The 25,100-nt window shown below is 39.8% G+C and overlaps 1 protein-coding gene across 4 annotated transcripts in view; it reads left to right on the top strand.

Annotated features, from left to right (window-relative positions):
- LOC126251844 (arf-GAP with coiled-coil, ANK repeat and PH domain-containing protein 2) overlaps positions 1-4,856 on the top strand; it is a 148,231-nt gene extending 143,375 nt beyond the window's left edge. For 3 of the 4 annotated variants that reach the window (XM_049952516.1, XM_049952517.1, XM_049952519.1), the window contains exon 17: positions 1,399-4,856. In XM_049952516.1, coding sequence (XP_049808473.1) covers positions 1,399-1,582 — 184 coding nt within the window. In that variant the 3' untranslated portion in view covers positions 1,583-4,856. The remainder of the gene's footprint in view (positions 1-1,398) is intronic. The other variant, XM_049952518.1, reaches the window with a different exon arrangement.
- Positions 4,857-25,100: the final 20,244 nt, after the last annotated feature.

Raw genomic sequence — 25,100 nt, 5'->3', positions numbered from 1 at the left:
TTTCATCTTGAGTTGTTTTTATTATAAGTTTTTCACAATTCTTCTTGTCAGTGTGTGCTCTCATGCAGCTAATAGTGCATTTGACTTGGGTCTCATTCTTCCTCTTTTGAGGTACAGATGTGTGTGTTCTCTATAGGAATTCTCCAGGTGGTTAGGGTACTAAATGTGCAGAGATTTCTGCTTATAGGTTGTTTTAACTTACACTGAGTTTCCATTTTAATGGTAGTGTGCAGAAATGAGTCAGCACCAGTATCTTCTGCAGTCAGGAACTTCCCTACAACCTTCTTAGTCTGGTGGGCAGTAATTCTTTCGTTTCCATTTGCCATCTGACTGTATTATTTGACACATTAGTGGATGATTCACTTGCTGGGATACACATCTGCCTAATCCAACTGAGGCATTGATACACTGCCTCTACTTCTCGCATACTTTGCCCGCCCCCCCTTCCTCTGTGTGTTACATATAGTCTGTAATTTTCAGCTATAGGGTGCACTCCACTATATACATATGGTAAGAAACTTCAGTGTCCTATGATCCACAGATAAAATGTCTTGTTGGTCTTCCAGTCAGAAGCTGTTTGCAATTACAGGAACTGCTGGTAGTCATCTAGCTATTATTATTACATCTCAGAATGTTTCCAAAATGTAATTAATGAGAAGTAGCTTTCATTAATTTGTTGGTGGTGATTATGTGTCTTGATTTAAGATTCATTTGTAGTCCCAATTACAGTTATAATAGAATTCACTAAGAGAGGCAACACTAATTGATCAGACTGAATCTTGTGACAGTTTCATTCAGCATGGAAGGAGAATTCGAAAACAATAAAAATACCAATAAAATTTAAGAAGCAAATAGAAAGAATTGCCACAACGTAAGAAAATCATTTTTGAGTCTTTTAAATAAAACACCTTAAAGCATTCCATCAGATAGTTGTCTGTATTAAATACAGAGGACAATGTGACTGGAAGTCCTTTCATGATTTGTTTAACAGAGAAAAAAGTTCTTTGTGGGGATGAAATTGGAAGAATAGAATACAAATAATTATTAAGAGATCAGTTGGTGTCTCACTGTTAAAGTTCAGTACGGGTAGACTGTTGATGGGTAGGTTTCCAGAATGTCAAAATTTAGTGAAACAAGATTAAACATAAATGTCACTCCATTTGTAGTTATGCTGGTCACTTTCTCTCTCTCTCTCTCTCTCTCTCTCTCTCTCTCTCTCTCTCACTGAGGATTGAGTGTTTGATTGCCTAGCCAGCAGCAGAACTCTTCCTGTGCCTGTCCGCCACTCAGAAATTTTCTGTGAAAGTGACTTGTGGACAATCATCTTTCATTATTTATGTAACATCAAGACAATGTAGACATGCTGAAAATCATTTATCACTTTGTTTCTTTTTTAAGGTTGCGACTCTCCATGTTAAATGAGCAGATGAGGACCTCAGAAATGGGATCAACAGGGGATGACACATTCAATGATGTTGTCAGAGACTTTTCACAACTAGCTTGTTCTCATCCTGAGCGTTTGTTTCGCACAAAGGGTAGCCCAGGCTCAGGACAAGGCCCCAGTAGTCTCGGACCTGAGTGACGACGCGCGCCATCTGGCGCAGTGCGTAAGTTATCGAGATTGTTGTTATTGCATCGCAGAAGAAAAGGACGCACTGAATAAATATTTTCCAGATCTGTGTTCCTGCATCATGATGCTTTTGCCACTCATTTGGTAAATGATCTCAGACACATGATGATAGAGCTGATTGTAATCACAGGGTAGGATTGATACTGTTCCCTAACAATTGTTTGATATTACATATAAAGAATCTCGGAAAATTATGGCTGAAGAAGGTTACTGAAGTGTCGGTGTATGGTCAATTTTGGTACATATTCTTGTAACTGTAATTATTTCAGTAACAGAATATTCTCATGCAAACTGTATGGATAGCGGTAAACTGGTACAAATTACGGTACTGTGTTACCTACTTCTGCTTCCATTGGATGGGACTTCCAGAGTGTCTGACTTTCACTATGTGTGACCAACGTAATTTTGTGTGTGTGTGTGTGTGTGTGTGTGTGTGTGTGTGTGTAAGTAAGAGTCTGTTTCTCATCATTAGTCCTCCAGGACTGAACTGTATCCCTCAGTATTCAGTATTTTTTCTGCTTCTAGTTGAGGGCTACTGTTCATAAAGTGATTGCTCAATGAAAGTGGTCTGAATAGCTTTACTCAAATTGCCAAAATACTTATACTATTTTTCTTTTATAAGGAAATTATATTCTTTATTATATGAATTTAAAATTGTTGATGTGTCATATTTTTTAGGTGTAATTTTGTTAACTGCATCATATTTGCTATATTTGATTGTGTTAGCTGCACTCTTCCAATAATATTACAAAATATTCAAAAATTGTGTTACCATTGCATCACTTTTTTTTATTCATCTTATTGCCACATGTAATTTGCATAAATTGATGAACACAAGTTTTTAATAAGTAAACACTTAATTTAATTTAGTGTATTAATTAAATGCTGCACAGTTACAGAATGCCAATCAAAATTGAAACTAACTGGTTTGTGTATAGACTGTGCTTGTGAATTTTATATGGAGGTTAATTTATACTCTACATGAGCCTAAGAAACAGTTTTGCCTTAAGACTTGAATTGTTGGATAAACCACATTTTCTTGTGACACATACCAATCAGCAAAAGGGTTTAAAATAATCTCTGTAACATCCTTGTAGTGTAACTTTACTGATCATATATTTTTTATAGATCTCAGTGCTCTTGTTTCTAAAAGACAGTTACTCTAGTTTTGAGATTTCCTTGTTCCACCAGTATATGCATAATTGTTGATAACACTGTATGTGTTAAATATTTTATACAGTAGTTATAGTATCAACTGTTTGACTGATATATTCTTTGAAAAATATTACAATATATCGAAGTACTCACTTCTTACTGTTGCCAGACATTGTCAGCATGTATAACAGTTTTAACAACAGCTCTAAAATAATAAAGGATGCTGTTGTTAACACACGTATAAAATATATAAATTTGAGTGTCAAATCCAACTACTAGCTAAATGCTGCATTAATTACATAAATAGTATAAAGTTACATTATGTTGATGATTAATTTTGGTTTGATTATATTGATACACAAAGAGGAAGTGAGATTGAACTAACTATCTCTCAAAGAAAATATACCATTTCATTGTTTTATACTGGTGTAGTGGTTGGTGTCCACCCTCGGATTCACCAAACAGTTGTTATTAGTTTTATATTTCTCTGAATTTTTTCAGCTATGCAGACATTCATTTTGTTTTCTGTGTTGTCACATTTTTCTCTGTCTTGTTACATGTGTTTCTTCCTAGTTGTGCTAGTAATTTTTAGGTAACTTACATGTGGACACTTATTGCAGCATTGGCATAGACTGCTGCTCGTAAAGAACATACTGTAAACCATACAGGATGCTTCATTTTGTGTAGATACTACTTACTATATTTTACTTTGAGGTGCTCTTCGGAAGCTTTCAGTATAGCAGTAATTGCTTATATTGAATCATTCATTAAGCATTAATGCAAACTGTACAAAAGGTGCTTTGTAGTGTAACTGCTTTATAAAATACTCGTGTGTAGTATTGTTCTGTATTTTGTCATTGATCGTGGTATCAAATTGTGATTGAATAGAAATGTAAAAGAAAAAAATGCCTTCCTGTGTCTATGTAGATGAATAAGAAATAAGAAAATGGCTGTGCATACTATTGCATCTTTTATGAGTTCCAGCACTGTCTTTTCTGCTAGAATAATTGATTGTCTAGTAACAACGAAGTGTTGAGACTGAATTGGTGTTATATAATTGTGTGGCTGATGCTATATGTTTGTGACTGTAATGCAACAGACTACCTTAATAGTGGCCTATTTGAATAATCGCTTCAAGATATGTTTGGTTCAGCAAACAAATAGCAATATGTGTTACCTCAGAACAGTAATTTTTTGTGTTTGAAGAAAACTCTGCGAGTGGAATACCTGCACACTTATAAATAAATTTATCGTCAATGTATCTGTATCTTCACTCTTAGGTCATGTCATGTACATTTAAATACTCAGTTAACGAGACAGGATAAAGGATGGCTTGTCAGCTCTGATTTTGTAGTTCCAGTATTTTATTGCTTTGTGTGTTGCTGTTAATCTGGTATATCTGACTTTTACTTTCAGCACACTGGCATCAATGTTTTCTAATGGAAGAAAACAGCTCATCAGATACAGACATGCCTTAATAATAAAAAAAAATCTCTGAAATATGAAAGAAATGTGTATTTTGTGTAACTGTTATGCTTCAACAAGTCACATTTTCCAGTGTAACTCGGGCATTTTGATTGGAATGTAAATTTTTGTAAATGACAATCCTATTATTTCCTTGTATATTATGTTAACTTACCATTTGGTGTACATAGCACACAGCCTGTGCATTATTACTGAGGTTGCACATGCAGTTTTTTTTTTTAATCATAATATTGAGCTGCAGTATAGGTCTTAGTCATTGCAGACTACATAAAAGAAACATTTCTTAATTGTAAATGTTACAGATTTATTTGTCATATTTCATTCTGATCCAGTCTCGACTAAAATGTTGCCATGAAACTTGCCAAATACATAACTTGCTGCATGATACATATAAAATTATTATTTGGTTAGATCAGTATACACATTTGTGTGTCAACAGAGTATTGGTTGAATTCACTCTTCAGACTCCATGTAATTTGTTAATTGTCTATTCATTTGTTACATTTAAAGACTTTTTTTTGCATTATACATAAATCTGTGGACTGCAATTATATAAAAGAAAACACTGGAAATGCTGTAAACTTGATTGCAGAGATAAAATTCTATACAAAAGAGCAACATAAGAGTAAAAAAAACTAATCTGTATTTCTCATTTACTAATGCAGTATTTTGCCTTTCACAAATTCCACATGAAAATATTTCCGTTAATGCACCACGAAATGGGCATAGTCCCTCCTTGTTATGAACATTGATCTGAAATTATTAGCTAAAAATTGGCCTATCACAAGCGGTTTTACAAAGAATAGTGATTATTCGTTTCCCCCCCCCCCCCTCCAAATAATTACATTGTGGGAAGTTCTCATTTCCTTGTACTTCAAGTTACCTGTTGTTTTTGTTGATATTAGATAATGTTGATTTGAACTGGAAAACACATACCTGCAGCACTATTAATTAGAATGTAGTATCAGCAGAGTGGCTTTATTTAGATAAATTTTTACACTGATCGTCGCCAAGAATTTTTGGAAGAATTGTGCATAGGTCCATATTTAGGTAGGTACAACAAATGCAGCTGCAAAAGGTACCAAAATTTTGGGGGCAGCAAAAAAAAATTTTAAGTGTAATTTTAATGTTCATTACATCAGCATTCAACAATTTATGGGCAAACTGTTGACAAATATTTGTACCTGTCATTAAACTCTTATTTTACTACTTGTCCACCTGTACAACATCTTCCATGTATGAGTGCATTAAAGCTCTGTCAAACAGAGAGCACGTAGATTTGTTCTCACCTTTATGCTTTTTATTGTGTCTTTTTAACTCCATTATTTTATAATTGGACTCCCCTGACTCGATGTGTCCACTTTTAGTGGACGCTCTTTCTTCTGTAACTAACTTCAGAATCACAGGACTGATGAGCTCACTGTTTGCTCCCATAAACCCTCTCAATTAATCAGTCAATCAAACAGAGAGCATGCAACCTGTGGGGGCATCCACCTTGGTCTCTGTGTTGCACACTGTGGAATCGGATATCCCAGTCCTACAGGAAATGAGTGCCAGCATTAGACCGCTCTTGCACGCAGTTGGCAGGTTGTGGTTTTCTACAAAGTCCGTGATGGACAAGTGTGCTAAAGATCGCAGCAGAAACGGAGAGACTGATGGAGTTGGTGCATGAAAGTATATTTTTGTACAATGTAGGATGCTGCGATTACAAAAATGTGGCAACAAGTAAGAAAATTGACAAAAGTGCATATCAAACGGGTTTCCTTTGTGCACAGTTGCACGATGTAGGACCAAATGAATATTGTAATGTACAATACAGTTCAGCTGAAATAATAATGTGCGATTACAGTGCAATTTAAGCTACAAGTACGCCACTTCAACAACAGCTTCTCTGCAGTATAGATTGTACCAGGTGTACCGGTATGAAATGATCGTTAAGATACAAATGTGGTTGTGAACGAGCCTTAAATTATTATTTTTTTGTATGTCATCTGTCAAAGATATTTAGTACACATCAAGTCATGGAACAAACATCATCATATGTTTTCATCGTGTTAACAATGTCGAATTTTGTACCAGAAAGTGATGATTTGCGGAAAGCATTAATTTTTTGTTTTCATTTAAAAAAAAGTGCTGCAGAGTCGCATCGATTGCTTGTCGAGGCATATGGTGATCATGCTCTATCAGAAGCAACATGCAAAAGATGGTTTCAGTGGTTCAGAAATAATGATTTTGATGTAAGAAATGAATAACGTGGAAGACCACAAAAAAGGTTCGAAGATACTGAATTGCAAGCAATATTGGATGAAGATGATACTTTGAGTCGGAAGCAAATGGCAGCAATGCTAAATGTTGCACAACAAACAATTTCTGACTGTTTGAAAGCTATGGGAAAGATCCAAAAGTATGGAAAATGGGTGCCACATGAACTGAATGAAAGACAGATGGAAAACCGAAAAACCATTTGTCAAATTTCTCTTCAAAGACATGAAAGAAAATCAGTTTCGCATCGAATTGTTACTGGCAATGAAAAATGAATCCTAAATGGGAAAAATCATGAGTTAATCTGGGACAAACATCAACATCGACTGCAAAACCAGATCGATTCGGCAAGAAGACAATGCTCTGTGTTTGGTGGGACCAGAAAGGTTTGGTGTATCATGAGCTTCTAAAACCCGGTGAAACTGTGAGTACTAATCACCACAGACAACAAATGATCAATTTGAACTATGCATTGATTGAAGAAAGACCAGAATGGGCCAGAAGACATGGAAAAGTAATTTTTTTTTACACGACTATGCACCTGCACACAAAGCAAAACTGGTTCAGAATACAATCAAGACACTTGGCTGGGAGCTGCTACCCCACCCGCCATATTCACCAGACTTGGCCCCTTCCGACTACCATTTGTTTTCATCGGTGGGATATGCATTGGCTGAGGAACACTTCGATTCCTACGAAGAAGTCGAAAATTAGGTGTCTAATTGGTTTGCTTCAAAAGACGAACATTTCTATTGGCATGGTGTCCACAGATTGCCAGAAAGGTGGTCAAAATGTATAGAAAGCAGTGGTCAGTACTTTGAATAAAATGTTTTTACTTTCAATTCAAAGTCAGTGTTTCATTCTCACAAAAAAAAAAAAAAATGCTCATTTCATACTGGTACACCTGGTAAGTCTATAGGCCTTAAAAAGACTCATCTCTCTTGGGCAAGCATCTTCCACCATGTAACAACCCCTCCAAATTTGTTTATTGAAAATTGTTTTGAAGGCTCTTCCAAAGCCACTGATTTGGGGGAAGTGCTCTTCAGATATGTTCGTAATTTAAACTCCTCAGCACATGAGGAACGGGCATTTTTGTGTTTGCAAATGGTTTTGCTGGCAGAATAAATTTTCCTTGTATGAATGTGCAGGAAAATGCACAGTTTTCAAACCTTGCGCTGTTAGAGTGTCTGCCATAGTTGCCCATGTTCATAATAATGAAGTTTGAATTGTGATCAATAACTGCAAGCAAGACAACTGAAAAAAGTTCTTGTAACAAAGATAACTTGAGCCACTGTTTTTAGGACACTTAATTCTAACTTGCTTCCCATCTATGCTGCCAGTGCAGTTAGGAAATTGCTGCCATTCCATCAATACCACAGTAGTTGTAAAACATTGTACATTTCTTGACACACACATTTGACTAAGTTGGAGACAATTGTTCTCTCCATGCAGGATTAAAAAGTAATAGCGTGGTGTGAATCCCCAGTGGCCACATCTGGAACAGAATGTCCTACTTGATAGTAATAAATGTGCCATAAGAAATAAAATAATTTGCATATGGCTTGACTGGAAAGTGAGGCTGTTTGAGCAAAATGGAAGAATCTGAGATTCCTACAGCAGATGCCTAAAATTCATAAATGAGGCACAGGTTCATCCAAGAAGTATCAGAATAGGCCAGAAGCAGGTCATTTGGATTTTCTTCCTGACACACTGTCACCATGTCATACATCAAATGTTGAAAAATCAGAGGGACCATTTCCTGACAGTGAGGATCAAGAGGAGGAAGCATAATTGAATCCATAATGTCCCATGAACCATGGACTTTGCTGTTGGTGGGGAGGCTTGCGTGCCTCAGCGATACAGATAGCCGTACCATAGGTGCAACCACAATGGAGGGGTATCCATTGAGAGGCCAGACAAACATGGAGTCAATGTTAAATCACTATTAAAGATGCTAAAAGAGAGTTCAACATATTATGGAAGACAACTTATTCAGACAACATCATCCCGGCTGATTCAACCCACCCCCAAGTGCATAAAATGGCATTTCTCTCTTCTGGCACCCATCGGGCGATTTCTATTCTGTTGTCAGATGTCAACCTCGAAAAAGAATTACAAATTCTCGAGAGTATTGCACAGAATAATGGCTATGTTCCAAAGATAGTGAGGCAGTTATAAGAAAATGCGAAAAAGGACGACGACTTTAGTAAACACAAATACTCAAACCCAAGATCAGACCAAGAAATGGTTGTTGGTTCCTTATATAGGTAATGTCTCCTACAAGATAGGGTGCCTGTTGAAAAATTCAGGTTTTAAAATTTATGCATCAAGTTTTATAAAGTTGACTTAGGACATGGCCTGTTTTAGGCCAACATTTAAATAATATTTTATGTAAGTACTACACGTTGCGTCCTGTAGGATGACCATATCTAATATAATTTACTAGCGAATTATAATATTAACTTGTTGCAGGTTCTGAAGAAGATGTTATTACTAATGTTGAAACCTAGGTAAACGATAAAGTTAAATTGCAACTGTAGGCTGTATATTCTTATGTAAAAAGACGAGGGCTAGTAGAAATCCTTGGGTAACAGAAGAAATACTGAATTTAATTGATGAAAGGAGAAAATACAAAAATGAAGTAGGCAAAGAGGAATACAAATGTCTCAAAAATGAGATCGAGAGGAAGTGCAAAATGGCTAATCAGGGATGGCTAGAGGACGAATGTGAGGATGTAGAGGCTTATCTCACTAGGGGTAAGGTAGATACTGCCTACAGGAAAATTAAAGAGACCTTTGGAGAAAAGAGAACCACTTGTATGAATATCAAGAGCTCAGATGGAAACCCAGTTCTAAGCAAAGAAGGGAAAGCAGAAAAGTGGAAAGAGTACGCAGAGGGGCTATACAAGGGCGATGTACTTCAGGACAATATTATGGAAATGGAAGAGGATGTAGATGAAGATGAAATGGGAGATAAGATACTGCGTGAAGAGTTCGACAGAGCACTGAAAGACCTGAGTCGAAACAAGGCCCCGGGAGTAGACAACATTCCATTAGAACTATCAGTTTAATAAGTCACAACTGCAAAATACTAACGCAAATTCTTTACAGACAAATGGAAAAACTGGTACAAGCCGACCTCAGGGAAGATCAGTTTGGATTCTGCAGAAATATTGGAACACGTGAGGCAATACTGACCCTACGATTTATCTTAGAAGAAAGATTAAGAAAAGGCAAACCTACGTTTCTAGCATTTGTAGACTTAGAGAAAGCTTTTGACAATGTTGACTGGAATACTCTCTTTCAAATTCTGGAGGTGGCAGGGGTAAAATACGGGGAGCAAAAAGGCTATTTACAATTTGTACATAAACCAGATGGCAGTTACAAGAGTCAAGGTACACGAAAGGGAAGCAGTGGTTGGGAAGGGAGTGAGACAGGGTTGTTGCCTCTCCCGGATGTTGTTCAATCTGTATATTGAGCAAGCAGTAAAGGAAACAAAAGAAAAATTCGGAGTAGGTATTAAAATCCATGGAGAAGAAATAAAAACTTTGAGGTTCGCCGATGACATTGTAATTCTGTCAGAGACAGCAAAGGACTTGGAAGAGCAGTTGAATGGAATGGACAATGTCTTGAAAGGAGGATATAAGATGAACATCAACAAAAGCAAAACGAGGATAATGGAATGTAGTCGAATTAAGTCTGGTGATGCAGAGGGACTTATATTAGGAAATGAGATACTTAAAGTAGTGAAGGAGTTTTTTCTATTTGGGGAGCAAAATACCTGATGATGGTTGAACTAGAGGAGATATGAAATGTAGACTGGCATTGGTAAGGAAAGCATTTCTCAAGAAGAGATATTTGTTAATATCGGGTATTGATTTAAGTGTTAGAAAGTCGTTTCTGAAAGCATTTGTATGGAGTGTAGCCATGTATGGAAGTGAAACATGGACGATAAATAGTTTGGACAACTAGAGAATAGAAGCTTTTGAAATGTGGTGTTGCAGAAGAATGTTGAAGATTAAGTGGGTCACATAACTAATGAGGAGGTATTGAATAGAATTGGGGAGAAGAGGAGTTTGTGGCACAACTGGTTGGTAGGACATGATCAGAGGCATCAAGGGATCACCAATTTAGTATTGGAGGGCAGCGTGGAGGGTAAAAATCGTAGAGGGAGACCAAGAGATGAACACACTAAGCAGATTCAGAAGGATGTAGGTTGCAGTAGGTACTATAGATGAAGCAGCTTGCACAGGATAGATTAGAGTGGAGAGCTGCATCAAACCAGGCTCAGGACTGAAGACAACAACAACAATAATGTCAGTTCATTGGGCGAAAAAGCCAAACAAAAAGAAATAAATGAAAATGTATCTGCAGTCACAACAGAGACAGTAACAGGAGAGAGAAGTGTGAGCTCAACCATATGGCAACTTGTTTTTGAGTTACGTGCACTCATTCAAGACATTCCGAGCTCCAACACAAATTCATTTAAAAATATGATTTGGAGATGTTGAACTTGCAATATTAAAGAATAAAACACCACCACATCTACCCCTCGCAGTCCTTGTCTTACTCAGCTCAGTTGTGTGATACTATACCATAAAATGAAGACACCATTGCAATTTTGGAACCAGGGGAATCTTCCAGTGACTTTCATGGTGCCAGAGAAATGTATGAGAAGGCAAAAGTTTGTTTCAGTGCATACAATTGACATGTAGCCCACACTCAGTTGTACACAGACGGTATTTTTCAGTTTGCATTTTATTTCTGTAGTTCCATGTTTTATGATTATCACTATTTCTGAAAATATATATGTACAGTAAATAAGAAAGTAAATGGTTACTGCTATAAATGATGTTCTACATCTACATTTACATTTATACTGTCATTACCTCCCTTTCCTGTTCCAGTCGCTTATGGTTCATGGGAAGAACGACTGTCTGAAAGCCTCCGTGTGTGCTCGAATCTCTCTAATTTTACATTCGTGATCTCCTCGGGAGGTATAAGTAGGGGGAAGCAATATATTCAATACCTCGTCCAGAAACGCACCCTCTCAAAACCTGGACAGCAAGCTACACCGCGATGCAGAGTGCCTCTCTTGCAGAGTCTGCCACTTGAGTTTGCTAAACATCTCCGTAACACTATCACGCTTACCAAATAACCCTGTGACGAAACGCGCCGCTCTTCTTTAGATCTTCTCTATCTCCTCCGTCAACCCGACCTGGTACGGATCCCACACTGATGAGCAATACTCAAGTATAGGTCGAACGAGTGTTTTGTAAGCCACCTCCTTTGTTGATGGACTACATTTTGTAAGCACTCTCCCAATGAATCTCAACCCGGTACCCGCCTTACCAACAATTAATTTTATATGATCATTACACTTCAAATCGTTCCGCACGCATACTCCCAGATATTTTACAGAAGTAACTGCTACCAGTGTTTGTTCCGCTATCATATAATCATACAATAAAGGATCCTTCTTTCTATGTATTCGCAACACATTACATTTGTCTATGTTAAGGGACAGTTGCCACTCCCTGCACCAAGTGCCTATCCGCTGTAGATCTTCCTGCATTTCGCTACAATTTTCTAATGCTGCAACTTCTCTGTATACTACAGCATCATCCGCGAAAAGCCGCATGGAACTTCCGACACTATCTACTAGGTCATTTGTATATATTGTGAAAAGCAATGGTCCCATAACACTCACCTGTGGCACGCCAGAGGTTACTTTAACGTCTGTAGACGTCTCTCCATTGATAACAACATGCTGTGTTCTGTTTGCTAAAAACTCTTCAATCCAGCCACACAGCTGGTCTGATATTCCGTAGGCTCTTACTTTGTGTATCAGGCGACAGTGCGGAACTGTATCGGACGCCTTCCTTAAGTCAAGGAAAATGGTATCTATCTGGGAGCCTGTATCTAATATTTTTGGGTCACATGAACAAATAAAGCAAGTTGGGTCTCACACAATCGCTGTTTCCGGAATCCATGTTGATTCCTACAGAGTAGATCCTGGGTTTCCAAAAATGACATGATACTCGAGCAAAAAACATGTTCTAAAATTCTACAACAGATCGACGTCAGAGATATAGGTCTATAGTTTTGCGCATCTGCTCGACAACCCTTCTTGAAGACTGGGACTACCTGTGCTCTTTTCCAATCATTTGGAACCCTCCGTTCCTCTAGAGACTTGCAGTACATGGCTGTTAGAAGGGGGGGGGGGGGCAAATTCTTTCGCGTACTCTGTGTAGAATCGAATTGGTGTCCCGTCAGGTCCAGTGGACTTTCCTCCGTTGAGTGATTCCCGTTGCTTTTCTATTCCTTGGACACTTATTTCGATGTCATCCATTTTTTCGTTTGTGCGAGGATTTAGAGAAGGAATTGCAGTGCAGTCTTCCTCTGTGAAACAGCTTTGGAAAAAGGTGTTTAGTATTTCAGCTTTACGCGTGTCATCCTCTGTTTCAATGCCATCATCATCCCAGAGTGTCCGGATATGCTGTTTCGAGCCACTTACTGATTTAACGTAAGACCAGAACTTCCTAGGATATTCTGTCAAGTCGGTACATAGAATTTTACTTTCGAATTCACTGAACGCTTCACGCATAGCCCTCCTTACGCTAACATTGACATCGTTTAGCTTCTGTTTGTCTGAGAAGTTTTGGCTGCGTTTAAACTTGGAGTGAGGCTCTCTTTGCTTCCGTAGTAGTTTCCTAACTTTGTTGTTGAACCACGGTGGGTTTTTCCCATCCCTCACAGTTTTACTCGGCACGTACCTGTCTAAAACGCATTTTACGATTGCCTTGAACTTTTTCCATAAACACTCAACATTGTCAACACTCAACATGTTCTTGTCTCAAACAAATTGACAAGACTTAACTTTAAACATGTGGGCTTCATTACAGTTTATGAGGTTTGTCAAGTGGGTTAACGTAATATTTCCACTTGTTTGAGAGACCTTCGAAAATAACTGAAGAAACTAACAGTCTTCGCAAGTTATTATCTTGTTGTTTAGTGTTTATTTCAAATTTCTTCATTTCACTGAAGTGAGTGCAAATAAAGACAACAGTTGATCGTTGTGACATCTGCTTCTCTTATTTACTGGACAGCAGCTGACTCGTTAACAATGAGCACCATTCAGCAACTGGATTGCTGCATCCTGCCAATGCCACCTAGATGCTCTCTAGGTGACATTTGTCCTGACTGCTTGTGGGGCGGCTGGTGGAATTTATGTTGTTATTTAAATGTAGAGTGTAATGTAGAAAAGATGCATTTCCCAGCCGATTAACCATATGTGGGACAACGGGTGGAATTAATTGTTATATAAATGTTCCTATTATTTATGCTGTCTTTTGCCATTCCCAACACTGGTTTTCTAACTACAATATTGGCAACCAGAAAGTGATTAGCAAAACGTGAAGCCTGTAATTAGAATTCCTAGTGCCCACTTCATCTGAGAAATACACTTATAGCTACAGCTTATAGCTCTGAGGAATTAGGAGATTGTCTCGGATTCATAATCAAAAACGATTCTGTCTAAAATGTTCACTATATTCTGAAAGTCACAGACCAAAAACAATCCACACAATCCAACTAACAGAGCAGTTCAGAGTCTAATGCGCTGATGCAACTATAACTGTTCAAATTAAATGTTTAAATGAATGCTCACCATAATTTGATGATAAAGTTCATCAAACGCTACGCTAAATAATGGTAGAATGTTTGTCCCGCGGCGGCACGTGAAAATACGACATACGCAAACTGAAGATAGATCATTAATGTCATCCCAGAATTAACACTTCACTTGAAAACGATTTCATGGTTACGCGTATCCCGAGTAACTTATTATGGCATCCGAGGCTGTTTATAGCAACGATACCGATGCGACGCGACTCCCGGCACAGATGGTGCGCTAATCAGCATCTGGAGAGAACTGGGGCTGCAGTGTTCTTATATATAAAGCCACGGTGCGGACGGCTAAGGGAACGCCTGATCAATTCTGTTCTCCCGACTAGCCGCTGGGCTAGTAATGCACCATTTCAAGTTATTGAATAAATCATCGCTTCCTTTGCTGATGGCCGATGAAGCTCACAATTTAAATGTTCATTCAGGACACAGGTAAGTAATCATACTAAAAGTCTGACGTGGCTAAGTCAAATATTTTGGGCGAGAGAATTAATTTAATTACACTACACGCAGTAGACGAGCTCTGAACTTGCCCTTTGGAGATATGCTATCGCTATAGTTTTATAATTATCCAGTTGAAACTTCTCACATCTTTATGATTATAGCGGATCTCCCTTCTACTTAAATTTAAACATCCTAGCCTTATTTATTCGCCTACTTAATCTACAGGGTGTTTCAAAAATGACCGGTATATTTGAAACGGCAATAAAAACTAAACGAGCAGCGATAGAAATACACCATTTGTTGCAATATGCTTGGGACAACAGTACATTTTCAGGCGGACAAACTTTCGAAATTACAGTAGTTACAATTTTCAACAACAGATGGCGCTGCAAGTGATGTGAAAGATATAGAAGACAACGCAGTCTGTGGGTGCGCCATTCTGTACGTCGTCTTTCTGCTGTAAGCGTGTGCTGTTCACAACGTGCAAGTGTGCTGTAGACAACATGGTTTATTCCTTAGAACAGAGGATTTTCCTGGTGTTGGAATTCCACCGCCTAGAACACAGTGTTGTTGCAACAAGACGAAGTTTTCAACGGAGGTTTAATGTAACCAAAGGACCGAAAAGCGATACAATAAAGGATCCGTTTGAAAAATTTCAATGGACTGGGAACGTGACGGATGAACGTGCTGGAAAGGTAGGGCGACCGCGTACGGCAACCACAGAGGGCAACGCGCAGCTAGTGCAGCAGGTGATCCAACAGCGGCCTCGGGTTTCCGTTCGCCGTGTTGCAGCTGCGGTCCAAATGACGCCAACGTCCACGTATCGTCTCATGCGCCAGAGTTTACACCTCTATCCATACAAAATTCAAACGCGGCAACCCCTCAGCGCCGCTACCATTGCTGCACGAGAGACATTCGCTACTGATATAGTGCACAGGATTGATGACGGCGATATGCATGTGGGCAGCATTTGGTTTACTGACGAAGCTTATTTTTACCTGGACGGCTTCGTCAATAAACAGAACTGGCGCATATGGGGAACCGATAAGCCCCATGTTGCAGTCCCATCGTCCCTGCATCCTCAAAAAGTATTGGTCTGGGCCGCCATTTCTTCCAAAGGAATCATTGGCCCATTTTTCAGATCCGAAACGATTACTGCATCACGCTATCTGGACATTCTTCGTGAATTTGTGGCGGTACACACTGCCTTAGACGACACTGCGAACACCTCGTGGTTTATGCAAGATGGTGCCCGGCCACATCGCACGGCCGACGTCTTTAATTTCCTGAATGAATATTTCGATGATCATGTGATTGCTTTGGGCTATCCGAAACATACAGGAGGCGGCGTGGATTGGCCTCCCTATTCGCCAGACATGAACCCCTGTGACTTCTTTCTGTGGGGACACTTGAAAGACCAGGTGTACCGCCAGAATCCAGAAACAATTGAACAGCTGAAGCAGTACATCTCATCTACATGTGAAGCCATTCCGCCAGACACGTTGTCAAAGGTTTTGGGTAATTTCATTCAGAGACTACGCCATATTATTGCTACGCATGGTGGATATGTGGAAAATATCGTACTATAGAGTTTCCCAGACCGCAGCGCCATCTGTTGTTGAAAATTGTAACTACTGTAATTTCGAAAGTTTGTCTGCCTGAAAATGTACTGTTGTCCCAAGCATATTGCAACAAACGGTGTATTTCTATCGCTGCTCGTTTAGTTTTTATTGCCGTTTCAAATATACCGGTCATTTTTGAAACACCCTGTATCTTGCTTCCTTAATTTCTAAGACAAAAACCAGAAAATTATGAATTTCAACTAAAATTTTAATTTGTGAGATCCAGAATACTGTTTCTACTAAATTATTATGAAAAAGGAATCTAAATATAAATTTTTAAGTTTCTAGCTCTTTTCTGTTGCGCCAATGATTTTTACAGAAAAAGTCCAAATTTCGAAAATGGTTAAAGTTATTGAACTGATATACAACACATATTGATTTAGTATTACTCCTGACATGCTAGAAACGTTTCAGGTTATTTACTTGATTTTTAAAGTATTGCGCAACATTTATGACGTCAGAGCTAGTTACAGCAGACTAGGCTGGCACACAATGGAAAGACTGATGAGAATTTTATAAGGCGTGAGTAGACTGCTTCCCTACATGCTCTCTGTGAGCGACAGAGCATTCTATATGCAGCTCGTGGTCTAGTGGCTAGCGTTGCTGCCTCTGGATCACGGGATCCCAGGTTCGATTCCTGGCCAGGTTGGGGACTTTCTCCTCCTGGGGACTGGGTGTTTGTGTTGTCATCATCATTCATGAAAGTGGGAGATTGGACTGAGTAAAAATTGGTAATTTGTACGGGCGCTGATAACTGCACAGTTGGGCGCTCCACAAACCTGACATCATCAGCAACAGATCATTCTGAGCATACAGTCAGCCTGCTCTCTGTTTGGCACAGCCTTACAATCCATGTATGTATCATGTAGCCTACGAGATATTGCCTGTGGTGTCCTCATTTCTTCATCCATTCATAGTTATGATGCTGTCATAAACAAAGCTATGTTTTATGTGGTGGTCAGCTAAAAATTAAGATATGTAATTTGAGTACTGACTGGTCGTGCTGAAGTTGATTCTGTTGTATTTGATATAACCAAAGTACAGTGGACATTCTATTATCTGGCTCATGACTATATAGCCTCCAGATACCCCCTCCTAGTTATCCAATATTATTATAATACTACTAAAATGAGGATACATTTATGTCCTTTCCCAAATCTTTAGCAAGCAGGTGCTGGCTGCAATGCTGTGGCCTTTCAATTTTTTTTAACTTATTGTGTGTATAATGCATCTGGAATCACACTTATAATGTTGAATAAATTATGGGAACTGCTCTTCAAAATATGAAACTTAGAAGTGCTCACAAATAACAATGAACACACAGAGAGAGCAGCTCTCTTGGCAGTTCTGTGTTTTTGTTTCTTCTGTTATGTATCACATGGCCAAAGTGTGCATTGTTAAATTATTTTGTGTGGTGCTTTGTGCTTTAATTAAGAGACCGAAATGGATGATAACTGAAAAAAACTTGTAGTGGTTGTGGAAGTCATAAAATGTTAATCAAACTAGGTTTAGGTATAAAAAAGGATGCTTTTAAAGGTTACTGCTGGAGTCTCAGTTATTCGACTGGATTCTTGATTGCCTGTCAAAGAGGTCACAGTTCGTAGTAACTGACGGAAAGTCATCGAGTAAAACGGAAGTGAATTCTGGCGTTCCCCAAGGCCCTCTGTTGTTCCTCATCTATGTAAACGAGTTAGAAGAGAATCTGAGCAGCTGTCTTAGGTTGTTTGCACATGATGCTGTTGTTTGTCGTCTAGTAAAGTCATCAGAAGATCAAAACCAAGTACAAAAAGATTAAATGGAAATTGACCCTAAATAATAAACAATGTGAGGTCATCCACATGAGTGCCAAAAGGAATCCGTTAAACTTTGGTGACATACATCAAATATAAAGATCTATTAAACTTTGGTTTTATCCATCAACTATAAAGACTGGAACTCAGATAAATATCTAGGAATTACACTTACGAAAATCTTAAATTTGAAAGAACTCATAGAACATGTTGTGGAGAAGGCGATCGAAAGACTGTGTTTTATTGACAGAGCACTTATCTGTAACAGACTCTAAAGAGAGTGCCTACACACACTAGTCCGCCATCTTTTGGTGTACTGCTGCGTAGTGTTGGATCCTTACCATAAACGATTAACGGAGTACATCGATAAAATTCAAAGGATGGCAGCACGTTTTGTGTTATCGAGGCAGAGAGTATGGCGGAAATGGTATAGGATTTGGGGTGGACGTCATTATAACAAAGGCATCTCTTGTTGCGGCGGAAACTTTTCACGTTATTACAGTCATCAAATTTCTCCTCTGAATGGGAAAATATTTTGTAGACACTGACTAACACAGGGACAAATGATCACCATGATAAATATGAGAAATCAGAAATCGCACAAAAGATATAGGTGTTCTTTTTTCCGCGCACTGTTTGAGAGTGGAATAACAGACAATTATTATGGAGGTGGTTGGATGAACACACTGCCAGGCACTTAAGTGTGATTTGCAGAGTAGCAATGTAGATATACACTCCTGGAAATTGAAATAAGAACACCGTGAATTCATTGTCCCAGGAAGGGGAAACTTTATTGACACATTCCTGGGGTCAGATACATCACATGATCACACTGACAGAACCACAGGCACATAGACACAGGCAACAGAGCATGCACAATGTCGGCACTAGTACAGTGTATATCCACCTTTCGCAGCAATGCAGGCTGCTATTCTCCCATGGAGACGATCGTAGAGATGCTGGATGTAGTCCTGTGGAACGGCTTGCCATGCCATTTCCACCTGGCGCCTCAGTTGGACCAGCGTTCGTGCTGGACGTGCAGACCGCGTGAGACGACGCTTCATCCAGTCCCAAACATGCTCAATGGGGGACAGATCCGGAGATCTTACTGGCCAGGGTAGTTGACTTACACCTTCTAGAGCACGTTGGGTGGCACGGGATACATGCGGACGTGCATTGTCCTGTTGGAACAGCAAGTTCCCTTGCCGGTCTAGGAATGGTAGAACGACGGGTTCGATGACGGTTTGGATGTACCGTGCACTATTCAGTGTCCCCTCGACGATCACCAGTGGTGTACGGCCAGTGTAGGAGATCGCTCCCCACACCATGATGCCGGGTGTTGGCCCTGTGTGCCTCGGTCGTATGCAGTCCTGATTGTGGCGCTCACCTGCACGGCGCCAAACACGCATACGACCATCATTGGCACCAAGGCAGAAGCGACTCTCATCGCTGAAGACGACACGTCTCCATTCGTCCCTCCATTCACGCCTGTCGCGACACCACTGGAGGCGGGCTGCACGATGTTGGGGCGTGAGCGGAAGACGGCCTAACCGTGTGCGGGACCGTAGCCCAGCGTCATGGAGGCGGTTGCGAATGGTCCTCGCCGATACCCCAGGAGCAACAGTGTCCCTAATTTGCTGGGAAGTGGCGGTGCGGTCCCCTACGGCACTGCGTAGGATCCTACGGTCTTGGCGTGCATCCGTACGTCGCTGCGGTCCGGTCCCAGGTCGACGGGCACGTGCACCTTCCGCCGACCACTGGCGACAACATCGATGTACTGTGGAGACCTCACGCCCCACGTGTTGAGCAATTCGGCGGTACGTCCACCCGGCCTCCCGCATGCCCACTATACGCCCTCGCTCCAAGTCCGTCAACTGCACATACGGTTCACGTCCACGCTGTCGCGGCATGCTACCAGTGTTAAAGACTGCGATGGAGCTCCGTATGCCACGGCAAACTGGCTGACACTGACGGCGGCGGTGCACAAATGCTGCGCAGCTAGCGCCATTCGACGGCCAACACGGCGGTTCCTGGTGTGTCCGCTGTGCCGTGCGTGTGATCATTGCTTGTACAGCCCTCTCGCAGTGTCCGGAGCAAGTATGGTGGGTCTGACACACCGGTGTCAATGTGTTCTTTTTTCCATTTCCAGGAGTGTAGATGTAGATGTGAAAAATGGAAGGTGAGATAGCTTTCATGACGTCAATGTGGTGTTGTATTCTGCAACAGTCTGGTAAAGCAATGGAAAAACTGCAAGCTGAGGATGTAAATACGATGGCTGAAACTTTTAATAGTGGAAACTTTTTATTTACGGCTCGTACAAAATAGATACGTGTTTCAAAGTTATACTGACCTTCAAAGTAGTCCTCAGCATTGTGTATAACCCGTTGCCAGCTATGTGAAAGTCATAGGATACTCTTGGCAGTGCCAGTTGTGTCGACAGTCCGAGCGGCACGGTATATTGCCCGACAAATTTGTAGCAGCTCTGAAGCGAATGCCGTGAAGTGTGTCCTTCAGTTTAGAAATCGAGTTGAATTTACTGGGAGTTAAGTCAGAGGAGTGCAGTTGGTGGTATAGCACTTAGCAGCCCCATCAGTCAAACAAATCGGTAACAGCTTGCACTGTAAGGTTCAAGTGGTTCTGAGCACTATGGGACTTAACATCTGAGGTCATCAGCGCCCTAGAACTTAGAACTACTTAAACCTAACTAACCTAAGGACATCACACACATCCATGCCCGAGGCAGGATTCTTACCTGCGACCGTAGCGGTCACGCGGTTCCAAACTGAAGCGCCTAGAACCGCTCGGTCACAACGGCCGGCGCTTGAGAATCGTCCCGCAAAATAATGGTCAGGTCATGCAGAAAGAGTCATCACTTCTGTCTCTATGCTGTTCATTTTTGGAACACAACCTATGACCAGCTTAGATACAGAAGTGATGACACTTTCTGCATGATCTGACCATCATTTAGTAGGACAGTGCTCAAGTACTTACGGTATAAGCTGTTACTGATTTGTTTGACTGATGGGGCTGCTAAGTGCTATACCACCTACTGCACTTCCCTGACTTAAGCCCTCGTGAGCTTAACTCTATTTCTAAACTGAAGGAAACACTTCACGGCATTCGCTTCAGAACGGCTACAAATTCGTCGGGCAATAGACCGTGCCGCTCGAAGTGTCAACACTGGCACTGCTAAGAGTATCCTACGACCTCCACATCGCTGGCAACCGAGGGTTTACATAATGCTGGTGTCTACTTTGAAGGACAGTAAAGCTTTGAAACACGTATCTGTTTTGTACTATCTGTAAATAAATAGTTGCCACTATTAAAGTTCCTACCCTCGTATTTCTGCTTCTGTTGAAATGCGTGACACACTTGCAATATTTCTAGCTGAGCTTCGGACAGCTTTTTTCAATTCAAAAGTATTCCGCTGACAAGAAACTCATGGAGATCAGGAATTCGGAATCTGTTCCACTCCTTCAGCTGTTGAGATTCAAAAAAAGAAACGTCAAATTAAACACAAGAGATTCTTTGATGAATCAACTGACTCAGAAGACAAACACAAAGGTCCTGAAGAAAAAGAAATCAGATTGTGTTGAGATCTGGAGAATAATTAAGTTGTTGTATTCTAAGATTATACAAATTGTTCAGGACGAGTTACAGAACAGAGTTCATGACAATGGAGAATATAACTTAAGGATTTCATTTCTCTCAAATGTCGCCGAATTAGAAACCGTTCAGATTTATGATGTTTCGTAGAAACGTAGAGCCATCTTTAATTCCGACATAGAGAACAACTTTGGTGAAGAATGTATACATCTAAAAAGCTAACTGTTGCCTATGAGGAAAGATGATGATAACAAGTTGTCCTCTCCTTCATTACCCTGTAGAATGTTGATTTTAAAAAATGGTGATGTCTATCCAAATGTGTACACAGCACTAAAGATCTACAACTCTCCTCTTGCAACAAACTGTTTTAAAACTGATTAAGAGCTACCTTCAGGCAACAGAAAATGAAGAATGACTGGTAAGTCTTGGCGCACTAGCCGTAGAATCCGGCATAACAGTCAGTGTGTATTTTCAGGGAATGACAAATGAATTCGCAAACAGGAAAGTGAGAAGGAAGTGGTTTCTCTCAGTTTGCTACATTTTGGAAAAGGTCAGTTAAATGGTATTGTATGATGTATTTAAGACTAAGCAAATTTAACATTTAAGCGAATAATTGTAGTTTGGGGTATTAAACTGCAATTACTTTCTATGTATTTTTACCATACGTTGTGTCTGTGTTTTATGTTTCTATGGAAATTTTGCCATAAAAAGGGCTGTGCTGCAGTAGTTATCTTATTATTTTAATATTTAACTTGCACTTGTGCTTTTTGTTATATATTATTTAAATACTTAAGTAAAGTTTAGAATTGAAGTTAATGATTAAGTAGCTTTATCGTTGATAGTCCATAAACTAATAGCGATGCTGAAGTTTAGGAACAAGTCGTGTAAAATAAATTACAGCAGAGGGGCATCACACACCCTATATACAGCCCTGATCATGTAAGTACGTCGACAGTACTTAAGTGAACTATTGGTCATAACCTACCATTGCTCATATGTAATTACTGCTATTTTTATTGAATAAAAACCTCAAATCTCCAAAAGACTCTAAAATTTGCTCCATTTTCATTAATTAATAATGTGTCCTGTTGGGAGGACTTTCATTAGAGAAGACATTAATCAGTCTGCAATATTCACCACCAGCTGAAAACCAGTAGGCTCTCTGTCAATAAGGATGTGAAGATGAATGTAAAGGCAAGGTGCAGGTTGGTATTTTAGGAGACCATGTCAAAAAGCCTTAGATCCTATCATATCAAAGGATAGAACATGTAGATTTGGTAGTCTGGCACACCACACAGTACAAAATTATCTCCATTAAATAAATGTGCCATAGAAACAAATATCTTTGAATTTAGTTTTTTGCTACAAGGAAGGTGAGAGGGGAGAAAACAAAAGTATTTATTTAAATCATAAATATATATTCCAAAGTAAAGTGATTAGTCACTGCCAACGATGTAGCACAGCATAAAAACAGTGATGGTGAAAAGATCACAAGTGCAGGGACCACAGGTGAATGTCATGCCTAGTCAGTGACAGTCCACTTCAAACTTCACAGAAATTGCTTTGTCAGCTAAAGCAGGCACTTCTCAATCAGTTTCCAGGTTTGTTATTTAGCTCTAAGAAAGGGAAAAGCCCAAAACTTAGTGATGATTTCAACCATGTTTACACATTTGCCAGCTGCTCGATGCCTCAGATACACATCAAGGGATTACTTCTACTACTCTCATTACTTGTATTCTACATAGGACTTCACAGTATTATGTTTGTAGGAAAAGGGAGTCCCATTAGAAAGACATCAGTGCAACAATACCTACATGCAGTATTTCTTGATTTCCGAAAAGCATTTGACTAAGTACTAGATCTATGCTTATTACCAAAAGTATGACTGTATGGGGTTTTAGGTGAGGTTTGTGATTAGACTGGGGATTCTTTTGGTGGGAAGGATGCAGCAACTGTCTTGGATGAGGAGTCAGAGACAGAAGTAGGAGTAACTTCGGCTGTGCCCAACGGAAATGTGTTGGGGGGACCATTGCTGTTCATATTGCATGTTAATGACCGTCTGGACATTATTAATAATAACCTCAGACTTTCTGCAGATGATAGAATTATCTATAATGAAATACTGTCTGGAAGGAGCTGTATGAATATTTAGGCAGATCTTGATAAAGATTTCAAAATTGTGCAAAGCAGCATTTGTTTGATCTGTGGGAGAGTGTCACAGAGATGCTGAAGAAACTAAACTGGCAGAATCTTGAAGATAGATGTAAACTACCTCGTGTAGCCAAGCTACGAAATTTCAAGAACCGGCTTTAAATGATGACACTAGGAATAAGCTACAATCCCCTATGTATTCCTCCCATACAGATGACGAGGACAAAATTAAATTAATTATAGCACACACACAGGCATTTAAAGAGATGTTTTTCCTGTACTCCATATATCAAAGGAAAAGGGAAAAGACCTAATAACTGGTATATCTTTTGCCATACACTTCACAGTGGTTTACAGAGATTAGATGCAGATAGATATGCACAATCCTCCACTCCCCCCCCCCCCAATCCACCATTTTCCATGAACTGTAGATCCTGATGCAATGGGGTGGCTTAGGTACTTAAAAATGGCTCTGAGTACTATGGGACTTAACATCTGTGGTCATCAGTCCCCTAGAACTTAGAACTACTTAAACCTAACCAACCTAAGGACATCAAACACATCCATGCCCGAGGCAGGATTCGAACCTGTGACCGTAGCGGTCACGCGGTTCCAGACTGAAACGCCTAGAACCACACCGGCCGGCTTAGGTACTTAAACAATATTGGAGAGGTATCTGTGGTGAGGCCAGAGTAACATACGGTTTCTGAACACGGGCAGCAGCACTCAGTGTTTCCAGCAAAATAGGCCAGGATGATTGAGTGTATAATAGTACTAACTACAGATTTTCTAGCATCCAAATCTAACCTAGATATAAAACCTCTATCTTCGCAAAATTCACTTTTAAATATTACATTTCATCCACTAATTTCGACTCCCTGTCCACTGACATTAATCATACTGATCTGTTTCATCACTTAGTTTGAGAAAGCAGTGATCAACACTTAAAAGTAGGGATTCTTTATCTTAATTCTTTTCCAATTCAGTTGCTGCTGCAGCTGACATATTTTGTCAGCCTTTCATATTCTCATGTCAGTCTGCAATGTTATTACTGTTGGTTTCCAAGCTGATACCTCATTGTCTGCTTGCCGGTCCAAGATGGTGGCATCCTTCTTGGGCTCCTATTGGCTAACGTGCTGATGAGGATGGCGGTCAATTTCTATTTTTCCCTGGTTGATCATCCAAAAAAAAAAAAGGTTCAAATGGCTCTGAGCACTATGGGACTTAACTTCTGAGGTCATCAGTCCCCTAGAACTGAGAACTACTTCAA

Source organism: Schistocerca nitens, chromosome 4 (genome assembly GCF_023898315.1).
Source record: "Schistocerca nitens isolate TAMUIC-IGC-003100 chromosome 4, iqSchNite1.1, whole genome shotgun sequence".
Taxonomy (NCBI): domain Eukaryota; kingdom Metazoa; phylum Arthropoda; class Insecta; order Orthoptera; family Acrididae; genus Schistocerca; species Schistocerca nitens.
This window is presented reverse-complemented; position numbering and strand designations above follow the sequence as displayed.